The following is a 15,619-nucleotide window of genomic DNA, read 5'->3' as shown; positions in this document are numbered from 1 at the left end:
CCATGTAGACTATCACACAATTCACAATAAAACATTTATTTAAAAAAAAAAAGTTCTGTATACATCTCAAATGGGCAGAGAAAGAATTTACAGTTACAAGTTTTCTGAAGAAAATGCTCTTTATTTATTTGTATGTTCCCTTATCAACACTCACCATGAGCCCACACACCCCTGCACACATGCGTGCATTCTCATACATACACATAAACACAAACACAATGAACTGTTACAACCTCAGAACACGAGGGACTTTCTATTGTATCTTCTGTCATGCCCCAACCCAGTGTTTACACATATGGACTCAATTTGTATTTGTGGAATTGACTTGCTTAAAGAGCATATTCATGAAAAAAAAAATGTAGTGAGCATGCATGCCACTTTAATAAATAGCAAGAGCTGAGACATTGTATTTATCTTTTTTAGCCTATATTGCTTGATGCATTTTACCTTAGCTGTATGGTTTCACAACTAGGCCAATAAATAACATCATGATAAATGGGGAAAAGATTGAAACTTCCAAAGATTTTATTTTCCTTGGATCCACAATCAATATTCATGGAAGCAGCAGTCAAAAAAATCAAGTGACGTATTGCATTAGGCAAATATTCTGCACAAGACCTCTGTAAGGTGTTCAAGAGCAAAGATACCAGTTTGAGGACAAAGGTGTGTCTGACTAAAACTCTGATGTTTTCAATAACCTCATACGCAAGTGAAATTTGTACAAAGAATAAGGCAGAGTATAGAAGAATTGATGTATTTGAATTATGGTGTCCGAAAACAATATTAAAAGTATCATGGACTGCCAGAAGAACAAACAAATCTGTCTTGGAAGAAGCACAGCCAGAATGTTCCTTAGAAGCCAGGATGGTGAGACTTCATCTCTCATACTTTGGACATATTATCAGACGGGATCAACCCTTGGAGAAAGACATCATTCTTGGTAAAGTAGAGGGACATGGAAAAAAAGGAAGACCCACAAGGAGTTGGACTGAGACAGTGGCAGTGACAATGTGCTCAAACCTAACAACAATTGTGAGGTTGGTTCAGGACCGGGCAGTGTTTCTTTCTGTTTGGAAGTAGGTAAAAGATGATCAATGAAAATAATGAAAAATACAACCTAAGATTTCCTTTTAGGTTGAAGACTGAAAAATAGCTGGGTTCCTTATGATTACTATACCCACCCTGAAAGTCAGGCAGGCATTGCTGGGTTCTTTTCCTTTAGGGACCCTATATGTTTCTACTGCTTTATCTATACAAACATACTTGTTGGGATATGTGTAGGATGTAACTAACAATCCTTAAGTACCTCTCGCTTCCTCTCAGGGGTGCCAGGATTTATAGTAATATTATTTCATGCTACCCTCCACTGCCATCTCCCAAGCTGATTTTACCTCTTCAGCCCCGGTGACAGAGTAGGCATGACTCTTAACCAGCTTCCGGCTGGTGACCGCTTCTGTTTCAGCTGCACTGGAGACCTAGGTTGAGAATGAAGTCCACTCAGGGAGGCTGGCCCTCATTGAGACCATCTCTACAATGTTTCCAAGAATGGACCGTCTGTGGGGATAGAAGCCAGCCAGGGGCTGAGAGTGCCGTGTGGCTCTGAGCCTCAGGTAAATAGAGCCATCCCACACTTTAATAAGGCCTGTAGATCCAGGTAGTGTTATGTGGCTGCCAAGGCTGGAGTAAGACTCGCCAGCCTTTAAAATGCCACCAGGAAGCTGGGAAGTCAGGGGCCCCTACTGCCTGAGAAGGGCAGACTTCCAATGGCGGGTGGTCTGAACATATTCTCCAATGTTTCCCCAAGTGGGGCTCCCAGTCATCCTTCCTCTGTGGCCCTGCCCTCCACTCCGTGCCCACATCTCCTCTCCATCAACAACATGTATATCCTGGTGGGATTTGTTTACAGAGAAGTGGGAAGGAAATAGTCCAGCTTTGGTGTTCTTAGGGAAATACTAGCAGTGCTAAAGGGATTCTGTGGTTAGGTGATAGCAATCAAGTTGATTATCAACTCTTAGTGACCTCATGTGACAGAATAGAAACACCCATAGGGCTTTCTAGGTTGTAATCTTTACAGGGAGGCCTGATTTGGCGCTACAGGATAATGCACTGGACCACAAGGTCAGTTTGAGATACAAGGTTGGCAGTTCAAACCCACCAGTCGCTCTTTAGAAACCTTTCATAACAATCTTTACAGAGGAGCTCTGGTGTGGCACTATAGGCTAAGCTCTGGACCACAAGGTCAGTTTGAATGGCAAGGTTGGCATTTCAAACTCACCAGCTGCTGTGAGTCGGAACCAACTCAACAACACTTAACAATGACAATCTTTACAGAAGCAGATCTCCATATCTTTCTCCTGCGGAGCAACTGGGTGAGTTCAAACTGTAAACCTTTAGGCTAGCAGCCAAGCATTTAACCACTGTGCCACCAGGGGTACTATAGCAAAAGGAGAATTGGGCTTTCAGCAAGACAAATCCAATCCCCACCAACTAATTAGATCTTCAAAGGTTCCTGGGTGACACAAAAGATTTGTGCTCGTTTGCTAATCTAAAGGTTGGTAGCTTAAACCTACCCAGTGCCACCACTGAAGACTCAGCAATCTACTTCTGTAAAGATTACAGCCAAAAACAAAAAACAAACAAAATAAAATGCTATGAAACAGTTCTACTCTGAGTGGGTTTGTTTGAATTAGGTCTTCACCAGCTCCCAAGTGGATCACCAAACCAGCCCAGCAACACCCACACTCTGCTTCCAGCTGCCCTGGGTCAAAGCCTTCCCACCTCTGCCCTCTGGCCAGTCCCTCCCACTGGACACACGCAGGAATGAGACGCTGGCTCACGTCAATGGAGCAGCCCAGCAGAGACCTCGCACGGAGGGCCTTCCGGATGATCTGATACAGATTGTCTGGTGGCTTCCTGAGGTCATAAAACTCAGAGATGCCACCCGTGAAATCCTCAAAGCCTTCCACCGTCGACCCTCCAGCAAGAGCCTCGTAAGAACCGTTGAGCCTGTTAGGAAAGAGAAAACATGCACGGCCCACCACCAGCAAGGGGGCCACATGACCTGGGGAGGTGGTCAGACACAGTGTGGATATGCTCAGCACTTTCCCAGGAAGGAGTCTCAGGTCACCGCCCACAGAGCTGCCCACTTTTTTAGGAAGCAAAGTGCAACCCTTGCTGAGCTGACCAGGCTTCTCAGGTCTCCAGGGCCTGGGCTGGGGGTGAGGGATGCCAAGAGGCATCCACCTGAGGATTGCTTTGGAAATAGGGCTGGAAAGGAGCTCGGGTTGCAGGGAAGGGGACCAGGCAATGAAACCAATTAAGAGAACCCAAGGGAAGGCTGGACGGCACTGGACTGCTAACTGAAAGTTCAGCGGTTCAAATCCACCAGCCATTCCTTGGAAACCCTATAGAGGGTCACTGTGAGTCGGAACCAACTTGATGGCACTTAACAACAACAATAACAGCAAAGGAAGACTTTGAGTTTCCAGAGAAAGTGAGCAAAGGGACAAAAGACAAAGACTCCTTGAGTTTCATATCCGCAAACAATTTTTTTGTCATTATTCATCATTCTTTTAAAGGTTCACAATGACCTCAGCATTTCCTGGAGGTTTGGAGGAGGAAAGAGCTCAGGTACAGGGAGGCCAGATAGCTTCATGTGAAACTTACACATTTATGTGAGACAGAACTAAGGCTTTTAACTCCTGGCCCAAATTTCTGTTTCTTCCTAGTTACCTAGGGTCACTTTCTTTTCATCTCATGGGGGTCCCAGGTGCTGGGAAAGACCTGAGCATGTAAATCTGGGTTGGGCTGAAGTAGGTAAAACCCTCCAGCAGAGCCTGGAGCCTCCTGAGCACCTAACCACCACCACTTACTTGGCGTAGGCTTTCTCCAGCAGGGCACTCCAGAACTCACTGCCTTCTTCAGAGTGCAGGAAAAGCAGCTCCCCATCCTTGGTGGGCAGCCGGTCATCCACCACCACCTCCACCCACTCGCCGTACTGCCAGAACTGGGGCAGGAAAACACAGTGACAGCTCATGGGAAGAAGCCAATGGGATGAGAAAGTCTCACCAGCAGTCCTCACTAGGGGGCATGGTGGCCAACCACGTTCAAGTCTTGGATGTCTAGTGAGTTTCAAGCTCTGTGAAAGCAGGACCCATGTCATACTCATCCATGCGCATCGCTTACTGTCATCAGTCAGTTTCAGCCATGGTGACCCTATCCTGGACATCTTTACAGGAGCAGACAGTCTCGTCTTTCTCCATCAGAGTGGCTGGTGGCTTTGAACTGCCAACTTTGCAGTTAGCATCCTAGTGCGTAACCTACTGCGTCATCATGACTCCTTTCCATGCATGTAGCCAAACCTCAAACCCACTGATATTGAGTTGATTCTGACTTATACCAACCCTAAATAAGGTTTCTAAGGAGCTCTGGTAGCGTAGTGGTTACAAATTGGGCTGCTAACCTCAAGGTCAGCAGTTCGAAACTACCAGCTGTTCCACAGGAAAAAGATGAGGCTTTCTGCTCCCGTAAAGATTTACCGCCTCGGAAATCCTGTATGAGTTGGAACTGACTCCACGGCACATAACAACAACAACAAATAGGGTTTCTGAGACTGTAAATCCACACATGTGGTGCTGGTGCTGGCTGTATGCCACAGAGTCAATTCCATTCATAGTAACCCTATATGTTGTTGTTGTTGTTGTGAAGTGCCATCGAGTCGATTCCAGCCCATAGCGACCCTGTATAGGGTTTCCAAGGAGCAGCTGGTGAACTTGAACCACTGACCTTGCAGTTCAAACAACTTTGCAGTCTGACACATTAGCCCACAGCGCACGTCAGGACTCCAGTAACCCTGTATGTTGTTGTTGTTAAGTGCCGTCAAGTCAGTTCCAACTCATAGCAACCCTGAATAGGGTTTCCAAGGAGCGACTGGTGAGCTTTAACCACCGACCTTGTAGTTCAAACGGCTTTGCAGTCTGGCACATTAACCCAGGGGTCAGTAAATTATTACATGAGCAGAAAGCATCATGCTTCTCCCATGGAGCATCTGGTAGATTTAAACTACTGACTAGCAGTGCAGCTCGTAATCCACTATGCTACCAGGGCTCCTTGTGAAATCATCCATTTAGAAGATGCCAAAATAGCACGTACGTGTAAGAAACACCTGTTCCAGTCTCCGCATTAGTGGTTATGAAAATGCCCAGCTTCACACAATGACAATGTTGTGGTGACTCAGATTCACATTTCCTGACTTTTAATCTAAAGTGCTTTCCTCAAGGTCTGTGGTTGGGTTGAGTCGGGAGTGGGAACAGATGTGTGCACCAAACTGAAGTGTGCATCTCCATCACCTGGTGGGCTTATTAAAACCTAGTTTACCAAACTCCAAAATCCCAAACCAGTTGGGATCAAGTCAATCCTGATGCAAGGCAACCCCGTGTGCTTCACACTAGAACCGTCCTCCATAGGATTGTTGTACTGTTATTGCTTTTTAGCTTTTTATTGTGAATTGGGTGACACTTTACAGAGCAGACCATCTGTTTCACATTCAAGTACTCAAACACATTGGGTTAGATCATTAGGCCATTCTTCCCAGGCACCTCTGGGTAGAATGAAACTTCCAGCATTTAGGTTAGCAACCAAGTGCGTTAGCCACTTGAACCACCCAAAGACCCCAAAAACATAGGTAGGGTGCCATAGAATCAATGTCAATAATGGTAACCCCATATGGTAAAATAGAACTACGCTATAGGATTTTCTCACTGTAATCTTTATGGGAACAAATTGCCAGGTCTTTCTCCTGGAGAGACACTGGGTGGGTTCAAACTGCCAACTGAAGGGTTGAACTCTTAACAGTTATGCTCCCAGGGCTTCTACAACATTGGTTAAGGGGACCCAGTCCCTGAGTTTCTGATTCCGTTGGTCTAGTGGACACAAGACTATAGAAAGTCTTGCTAAGGAGCACAAGTGATGAAGTACAATACCTGGAAATGAAAGATCCCTGCATAGTTCTTCTGGAAGCTCTGGTCCTTAGGAACCACTCGGTATAGCAGGTCTTCATTCAAGGTGAGAGAGGCAATGGCTGCCAGGAGCCAGCAGTCACCTGCACGATGTCATGGGAGACACACACTGGTCAGCCTGGCCTGTAGGGTCCCTGTTCCATCTGCCCTCACTTTCCTATTCAGTCCTCCCTTCCACATCAGGTCATCAGATTCTATTCCTCAGGTGTCTGAAATACACAGGCAGCCATCAGCTTTGGAGGTTATACTCAGGATTAGAAAGTCTCTGCTGCTCCCTACCACCCTCACATCCGGGCCATTTTACATCTTCTAGGAGTCGTGGTGTGGCACTGCAGGCAAAGCACAGGACTGCTAACTGCAAGATCAGTGGTTCAAACCCACTAGCTGCTCCTTTGCAGGGTGACTGTGAGCCAGAACCAACTTGACAACAGTTAACAGCAACAAAAGGTATCCAAGCAGTAGTAAACAATGGAAAGAAAGAAACTTAGGCACTTTAGTCCGTTTATTGGCAACCCTTATAAAGCAGTTAGTTGGGGGCAACAGTGAAGCTATTTCATCAGTCCAGAATTTGTGTGTACGTGTGTGTGTGTGTGTGCATGTGAATGTGTGTATCCATATGTGTGTATAGGTGCCTGTGTGAATGTGAATATGGGGAGTTGCATGTGTATCTGTGTGTGCTACTCACCTCTGATGACCTTAGACAATGGTGAGCTGGCTCTATATGGTATAGTCAGAGTTCCCCCTTTCACATTTCAGAGCTTACCACAAGTATCAAGCCTTGATACTTCATTGATTAGAACACTCAAGATTATTGATTAATAGTAAATCACCATAATTTGGGGTGGAAGAAATCAAAACCAAGAAGCTTCAAATTCCTACTGCTTGACTTGACGTTGGTTACTTTGGAGTGCCAAGTAAATACAGAAGATAATCCCTGTCTTTGAGAGTTACATGCTCCATTAGATGATAATCAATGTCCCTCTTAGTGTCAACTAAAAAGCATATGTCCCCAAACATCCTTTGCTTATCTTAACATCCTATGACAGATCTGTCATCCTGGGATTGGTATAAAATTTCTCACATCTCTTTAAATATTTATTCTACACCAACCTCTGAAGTCTTGATATCCTTAAATGTGTTTCTCATTGTAGGAAAGAATTTCCTCTTATGGACCAGAAGCTGCTTCTCTCGAGCTTCACTGAAGAGTCCTAGCTCTAGGGTTCTAGGATTAGGTGAGCAAGTCCCTGTTCCTCCTATCCATTCCCTTCCAATGGCGCCAAACTCCTGCCTGGTATCTCAGTCTTCATCTTTTCCATGGAAAAAATACAAACCTTTCCAATGTATCTTCAGGTGGAAGTCCCTTGACCCTTTTAGATTCTCGCCTCAGGACCTTGTCCAACTCTGTTTCTCTTATAAGATTGTGGGCAAAGTTGCATACATATGGCAGGTGTAAACACACCATGTTTCCTCAGACTAAGGTTGCCAGAGCAAGCAGTAAGTCAAGTGTGACCCAGCAATCTACATGGAAGAATCCGTCATTGCTCAGAACGACCCATCACCAGGTCATCCTGGGAAGCCCTTTTGTTCTATCTGCCCTCATCTTTCTCAGCAAAGAGTCAGGATTTTTTCCAAATCCATTTCTTTCCCCTTTCTTTTCCCAACTTCCTCCCTTTCTCTCTCCTCTCTCCCTCTCTTTCTCACATTCACAGAGAGAGAGAGAGAGAGAAATGCACACAACGTCTAATTTCTGAAACCTTTCTGATCCAAGAGGTGACCGACTGTGCTTCCCACCCCCTTTTCTCAGCAGGCTCCATCCTCCTGATGTGACAACAAAGTTCCAGGGTGAGACTAGCTTCAGTAGTCAGCGGAGAGTTGGTAAAGACAGGCTGGGTTATGTTGTCTTCCACCAAAGAAACCTCAAGTGGTATGGTAGCTTATTCAAAGGTGACTTCCAAAGTGAGGACACTGAGCTTCTTCCTCCCACCAGCTCCTCTCTCTCCAGTCTTATTCCTATTAACACCTGTGGTTATATCATTCCTCAGCTCAAAAACTCAACCATACTCCATTGCTTAAGGATGAAATAAAAACTCCTAAAAGGATATCAGGAGTCCAAGTGGTAGCACTGTAGGATAAGTGCTGGACTCCTAGCCACAAGGAAGGCAGTTCAAGCCTACCAGCCACTCCTCGGAAACCCTATACAGGGTCTCTATGAGTCAAAACTGATTCAATGGCATTTAACAACAACAACAGCAAGATATCAAGCCCCATAACTCTAATCTTGATACCATTAAACTCCCTACAATGAAACTACTCCTTCAATCAGAAATTGCTATTGTTGTTGTTAAGTGCTATCAAGTCGGTTCCAACTCATAGTTTCCAAGGAGCAGCCAGTGGGTTTGAACCATTGACCTTGCAGGTAACAGTTCAGTGCTTATCTTACATCCCACACCAGATCATCAATCAGACTTGGAGAGTGCTGGGGAGCTTTGAGAAGGAAATGTGTGGCAATGGATCCAGGAGAGCGCCAACAAGCAGCTGATGCATAGATGGAGTTTGGAGTCCAAATTGGCTGATGCTTCTGATCTGAGGCAGCCTGTGATAATGCACAAAACAACGAAACCAAACCAGTCACCATAGGGTCTATTTTGACCCCAGGTGTGTCAGAGTAGAACTCTACTCTGCTGGGTTTGCGGTGGCTGATTTTTTGGAAGTAGATCACTGGTCTTTCTTTCAAGAAGCCTCTAAGAGGACTTGGATCTCTAACCTTTTAATTAGTAGCCAAGTGCTTAATCATGTGCACCACTCAGTGACTCAAGATGAGTGCACAAGAGAAGTACAAGCCAGATCTTTAGAGAACACAAAGAAAAAGAGGTGACTCTTGACTGTCGGGTAGACTTCATGGAGATGGGGTAAGATTTAGCAGATGAAGTTGAAGCAAGGACTTCTTAACACAGGGAACAAATGAGCAGAACAACAGGTGCAAAAAGATAGCAGGACACGGTTCTGACATATCTGCGTCTGATTTCAGGTCATATACTCAGATCATAGCTGTCTCCTAGTTCAGACTTCACACTCTATCTATGCATCAACTTCTTGCTGGAGCTCTCCTTGGTCCACCCCAATGTATTCCCTCCTCACCGCCCCCAGGACTCTCCTAGACTACTACTTGATCATAACTGTTTCTCTCTGCCCCTCATTCCTCTCTGATACCTTACTGCAGAACAGGGATGCTGACCTGCTCATCTTGGTGTCTTCAGTATATAACTGACACCTAGTAGGGGCTCGCTGAATGATGAATTTAAAAAACAAAACAAACAAACAAACAAACAAAAAAAACCAAGTTATTGCTCAAAGGGCACTAAGCGTTTATTAAGGAAGTGGTGAAAGCTGCTCAAAATGAAGGCCATAGGAAACACCACTGAATTGTACATGCAAAAATATGCCTAAACGGCAAATGTTTGTTATATGCACATTTATCACTAGCTATATTTTTTAAACAAACAAAAAATTGAAGTGGAAAATGTTTTGTTATATATATTGAATGAATAAATGTGGTGGTTTTGTAAGTGCTGTTGAGTTGGTTCTGACTCACAGTGGCCCTGTATAGAGTTTCTGAGGCTGTGAATCTTCATAGGAGCAGAAAGTCTCACCTTTCTCCTGAGAGCGACTTGTGGACTGAAACCGAAGACCTTGTGGTTAGCAGTTCAGTGCTTATCCTACAGTGTCACCAGCACTCAAATAGGTTGAATGGTGGCCCCCAAAAGATTTTTGACCACATTCTACCCTCTGGAACCTGTGAATGTGACCTTATTTGGAAAAAGAGTCTTAAGAATCTCAAAATGCGATTCCTCTGGATTATATTGTTATTGTTGCTAAGTACCGTCGAGTCGGTTCCGACCCATAGTGGCCCTGTATAGGTTTTCCAAGGATGATATGGTAAGTCTTAAATCCAATGACAAGTGTCTTTAGACAGTATAGACGACACAACATAGGAGACAAGCATGTGTAGACAGAGGCAGAAGCTGAAGTGATGCAGCCACAAGTCACGGAAGTCATTAAACCGACAGAGGCCCGCTTAAATTCTCCCCCAGGGCCCTGACACCCTGACTGTGGACCTCTGGCCTCCCGAACTATGAGGAAATCTATGTCTGTGTTTTAATACATCAATGCTGTGGCAACTCCTTATGACAGCCCTAGAAAATTAATACAATAAATGTCCAAATGAGTGAGTCATGTTTGTTCTGCAAATATTCCACAGCTCCTTCCATCAGTTTGTACCTAACTCTCCCAAGTCTGTGGAGAAGTGAGGGTCAGCAAGGACATGTGCTGGACTTAGCAAATTCCACCCCCACCAACATCAAGGTCCTTTGTTGTCGAGAGCTCTCAGGCTGATGGAGGGAAACAAGGGGGACAAACCCAGGAAGCTGACCCCTGGAGAGTGGGCAGGAGCATTGATTGGCAAACCTTCTGAGGCAGCTGCACACCCTCAATACTGGGCTCCTTTCTCGAATGGACCCAGGTTAGATAGAGGTGTCCCTGGGTGGTGTAGACAGTTAACTGTTTGATTGGTAAAAGTTCAAGTCTACTTAGAGATGCCTCAGAAGGAAAGTTTAGTGATCTACTTCTGAAAAAGCAACCATTGAAAACTCCGTGGAATGCAGCTCTACTCTGACACACATGGAGTCACCATGAGACAGAATGTATGTAAGGAAAAGCAGGGAAGTCCACAGCAGAGAAGACTCATTGGTTCAGGAGCACCACAGGGAACAGGACCCGAGACCCTGGCTCCCAGTCAGGGCTCCTCCTAGCCGCCCACCAAGCACACTCTCTAGACATTATAATTCAACACACAGCAACAAAATGTTCCTTGGTTGCTGACATCAAACAGAGCTGCCCAGCTGGAGAAGAGTTTAATTTTCTCTTCGTCTGACTCATTCTTGACATTTCACAGGGTCTCCCTGGCTCTTGCAGCGAGCACAGGGCCTCTGAGAACCTGATTTGGATCCCTGCCAGTAACTACATCAGGTGTAAATGGGCTGTGAGGACAAGAAGGTGTTTTCTAAGGTACAAATCCAAATGAGTGTTTTCTCCTTCAAAGGGTCCACTGGGGAGGATGGGCCTGTCCTCTGTGGCCCAGAACATTTCAGAAACTTGTCTTTGGGACTTGCCTGGAAAGCATATTCTTTTGGCTATTCTCAGTGGAGATAATTACTTGATCTTTGTGCCTAGTTTTAATTTCCAAAAGAAACCAAGAGGCTTGCGGACCTAAGTTTGGTGAACAAACACTGGGAAATATATTGAAGGCTGTGTGGCACTGTGGGTTAATGCGCTGGACTAGAAAGTCGGTTTGCACCATGAGGTCGGCAGTTCAAGCTCACCAGCTGCTCCTTGGAAACCCTATACAGGGTCGTTACAGCATTTAAGAGCAACAACAAGCTCTTCTTAGTTCTCTGGTGAGTGGTGGTTATGTGCCCTGGAGTCGGTTCTGACTCATAGCGACCCTGCATAGGGCTTCTGAGGCTATGTAACTCTTTACAGGAGCAGAAAGCCTCATCTTTCTCCTGTGGAACAGCTGATAGTTTTGGGAACCACTGGTGGTTTCGAACTGCTGACCTTGAGGTTAATAGCCTGACTCATAACCACTATGCTACCAGAGTTCCTTAGTGCTGCTGTAGTAGAAATACCACAAGGGGAGGACTTTAACAAACAGAAATTTATTCTCTCACAGTTTAGGAGGCTAGAAGTACAAACTCAGAGTGCCAGCTCTGGGGAAAAGTCTTGTCTCCTTTCAGCATCTGTAGACCCAGCACTCCTTGAAGACCTTCAGATGTTTGGCATCATTCGTTCCCTGGATCTAGAAGCTTCACAGTACAGGGACCCCAGGTCAAAGGACACACTCCACTCTTGGCTCTTCTTTCTTGCTGGTGGTTAAGTGCCATCAAGTTGGTTCCAACTCCTAGCAACTCTGTATAGGGTTTCTGAGGAATGGCTGGTGGGTTTGAACCACTGACCTTGCAGCTCAAACTGACCTTGCAGTCCAGTGCAATATCCTGCAGCACCACACCAGGACTCCTTCTTGGTGGTGGTTGTTGTTATTGTTATGTGCCGTGGAGTCGGTTCCGACTCATAGAGACCCTGTAACAGGGTTTCTGAGGTTATAAATCTTTGTTGTTGTTGTTGTTGTTAAGTGCCGTCGAGTCGGTTCCGACTCATAGTGACCCTGTACAGGGTTTCCGAGGGTGTAAATCTTTACGGGAGTAGAAAGCCTGAACTTTCTCCTGCAGAGCAGCTGGTAGTTTCGAACCGCTGACCTTAAGGTTCGCAGCCCGATTCGTAACCACTAGAAAGCCTCATCTTTCGCCCATGGAACAGCTGGTAGTTTTGAACTGCTGACCCTGAGGTTGGCAGCCCAATTCATAACCACTACACTACCAGAGCTCCTTTTCTTGGTGATAGCTGGACCCTTTTTCCCTGCTCATCTCTCTCTCTCTCTTTTTATCTCTTGTAAAATAAAATGTGTTGCATGTCACACTCTTGGGAATCTCCTATACATCTACTCAGAGTCATGGTGGGGTTAAGGGTGGTGTAGAAAACTGGACTACATGAAGGAAAATGTGGCACCAGGATTAGAGGAAGACTCATTAACAACCTGTGATATGCAGATGATACAACCTTGCTTGCTGAGAATGAAGAGGATTTAAAATACTGAAGAAGATCAAAGGCCGCAGCCTTCAGTATGGGTTACACCTTAATGTAGAGAAAACAAAAATCCTCACCACTGAACTAATAAATAACATCCATATAAATGGAGAAAAGATTTTAAAAGACTTCAGTTTGCTTAGTTCCACAATCCATACTCATGCAATCCATAAAAATGCGTTGCATTAGGCAAATCTACTGCAAAAGACCTCTTGACGTTTTCAAGAGCAGAGATGTCAATTTGAGAAGGTGTACCTGTGGTGCTGTGGGTTAAAGCGTCAGACTGCAAAGCCCTTTGAACTGCAAGGTTGGTGGTTCGAGATCACCAGCTGCTCCTCAGAAACCCTATACAGGGTCACTATGGGTCAGAACCCACTCGCCCACACTAAATAACAACAACAACCTGGCTCAAGCCATGGTATTTTAAATCACCTCATACGCATATGAAAGTTGGACAATGAATAGGGAAGACCCTAGAAAAGTCAATGCATTTGAATTATAGTGTTGGCAAAGAATAATAAAGTACCATGGACTGTCAGAAAAACAAACAAATCTGTCTTAGAAGAAGTACAGCCGGAATGTGCCTTAGAAGTGAGGATAGTGAAACTTCATCTTCATCCTTTGGGCATATTATCAGGAGGGATTAGTTCCTGAAGAAGGACATCATGCTTGGAAAAGTGGAGGGTCATTCAGCGAAAAAGAGGGAGACACCCAACAAGACAGATTGACATAGTGGCAGAACATGTAACAATTTTGAGGATGGCACATAGGGTCACTGTGAGTTGGAACCGACTGGATGACACCTAACGGTAACAACATCCCATCCTTGCAGTCACAGTATAACATTGTACGTTATAAGCACTGGACTGCCAAACACAAGGTTGGCAGTTCAAACCCACCAATCCTATACAGGGTCACTATGAGTCAGATGGAATGGACAGCACTTAACAAGAGCAACAATCTCACCCTTAATTGTCTGATTGGTTTAATCACATCAGATCACATCATACAGGATCAACATATAGTTACCAAACCACTGAGAATCATGTTCCAGCCAAACTGACACATAGTTTACAGGGATAGGGTAGCAGGGAATAGGAAGGACACACCCTCCTTCCCAGATACACTCGAGCTAGGAGTGGTGGTCAAAAGTCAGAGTTCTTGCTTAGGAGCTTAAAACACAAGTCAACTCAGTGGGACGTCAGGGGAAACTTTTGATTTCCTGATAAAATGGAAAAGATTTTTCACCCTTTGCCTTTCTCTCTTCTTTGCATCTAGAAAGTTTACAGGTGCGGGCGCCATTTTGAAATCCTGAGGCACTCAGCTCAAGATGAAAGTCAGCCCAATTAGGAGAGTAAAGCTGAAAAAGAAGCCGGATGTGGGTGGGCCATAGATGGGACTGCCTGTGTCTGATCTCCACAGAGGGGCCATAGCATTTGAAGGTGAACCACAATGAACTGCAACAGTGAAGGAGGCTACCTGAAAAAATCTAGATTCCCTAACCTCCCATGGTCTTTTATTAGATGCTGTTGAGTTGGCACTCACTCAAGGTGGCCCCATGCATAACCTTGCCTGGTTCTGTACAACCTTCATAATTTCTGATAATCAAACAATGTTCTATCGTGATGCAGAGGGTTTTCATGTCTAATTTTTGGAAGTAGATTACCAGGAGTTTCTTCCTACTCTGTCTTATGCTGGAAGTTTCACTAAAACCCAACCACCAAGAGTGACCCTGCTGGTATTTGAACTACTACTGACATAGGTCCCAGCATCACAGCAGCATGGAAGCCACCACAATATGACAAACTGGCAGACAGGTGGTGGCAGCCCCACCCAATAACATACAATACTTTGAAGTACAGGAAAGATACTTGTCCTTTTTTTCCCAAAATACTTATATCAAAATTAATAGGTTTTTCAACTGTTATTGTGATTTGAATGGAAATTTACAAAGCAAATTGATTTTCCATTTACAATATACATATTTTGATTCAAGTCATTGACTACAATCTCCACAATGTAACAGCACCCTTCCCACTTTCTATCTGTGTTTACAGTTTCCTTTCCTATCCCCTCCTACCTTCTGAGGAATCCTGGTGTGGTGCTGTGCGTTAATGCGTCAGAATGCAAAGCCATTTGAACTGCAAGGTTGGCAGTTCAAGCTCACCAGCTGCTCCTTGGGAACTCTATACAGGGTCACTATGGGTCAGAACTGACTCGATGGCACTTAAGAACAACAACAACCTACCTTCTGAGTTTTATCTCTGAGAAAATGCTGCCCTTTCAATCTTGTATGGTTGATTATTCTAAGAGGTGCAAACCTCCCTTGGGTTATTGCTCACCTTATAGGTCTATCAGTTCTAGAACTGAAAAATGTCTAAGAGCCACAGTCTCGGGAGGGTAGGAAAGCAGCTTCTCTAAAAGAGAGATGCATTCTGAACCTAGGTAGTGTGTATGTGTGTGCAATGTGAGTGGGCAAGCATGCAAGGTGTCAAGGAGAAGAGGAAGAGACTAGAAGACATGGGATTCTGTCTAGCCCACTTGAGGGGAACTAGCACAGAAGTCAATCCACAGAGACTCTGCTCCCCTTTACCCAGTGCAGAGAATGAGCTGGGATATCCCTTATGTAACACAGGCAGGGCCATGCTGGCAGGAAACAGAGGTTCCCAACATGAGATATTGGGGAAACTCTTTCCCAGCAGTGTGGCCTCATTGAAGCCAATCTTAGCTGCAGAGACTTTGGGAAAAGGAGTAAGTACCAGGAGCAGCGTCATAAAGAGTAGCTGGCATGTGGGTTGCAAAGGGGGCAGGTACTAGAGGAGCCACAGTCGCCAGGATATGCACGGTCCAGAGTGGGAGGCTAAGGACTCCAGTTTAATCTGTTCTGACTGTTCATTGGGAAG

General features: G+C 45.0%; 1 protein-coding gene across 1 annotated transcript in view; it reads right to left on the bottom strand.

Annotated features, from left to right (window-relative positions):
- The window catches only part of CAPN8 (calpain 8), a 109,226-nt gene that overhangs the window by 56,722 nt on the left and 36,885 nt on the right, over positions 1-15,619 (bottom strand). The window contains exons 3-6 of the mRNA XM_006871146.1: positions 5,982-6,100; positions 3,873-4,006; positions 2,838-3,006; positions 1,392-1,475 (exon numbers count right to left, since the gene is read on the bottom strand). Of these exons, the coding sequence (XP_006871208.1) occupies positions 1,392-1,475; positions 2,838-3,006; positions 3,873-4,006; positions 5,982-6,100 (506 nt within the window). The remainder of the gene's footprint in view (positions 1-1,391; positions 1,476-2,837; positions 3,007-3,872; positions 4,007-5,981; positions 6,101-15,619) is intronic.

The sequence above is a fragment of the Chrysochloris asiatica genome, unplaced genomic scaffold (assembly GCF_000296735.1).
Source record: "Chrysochloris asiatica unplaced genomic scaffold, ChrAsi1.0 scaffold00161, whole genome shotgun sequence".
NCBI lineage: Eukaryota > Metazoa > Chordata > Mammalia > Afrosoricida > Chrysochloridae > Chrysochloris > Chrysochloris asiatica.
The sequence above is the reverse complement of the archived record's forward strand: the minus strand, read 5'-3'. Positions and strand labels throughout refer to the sequence as shown.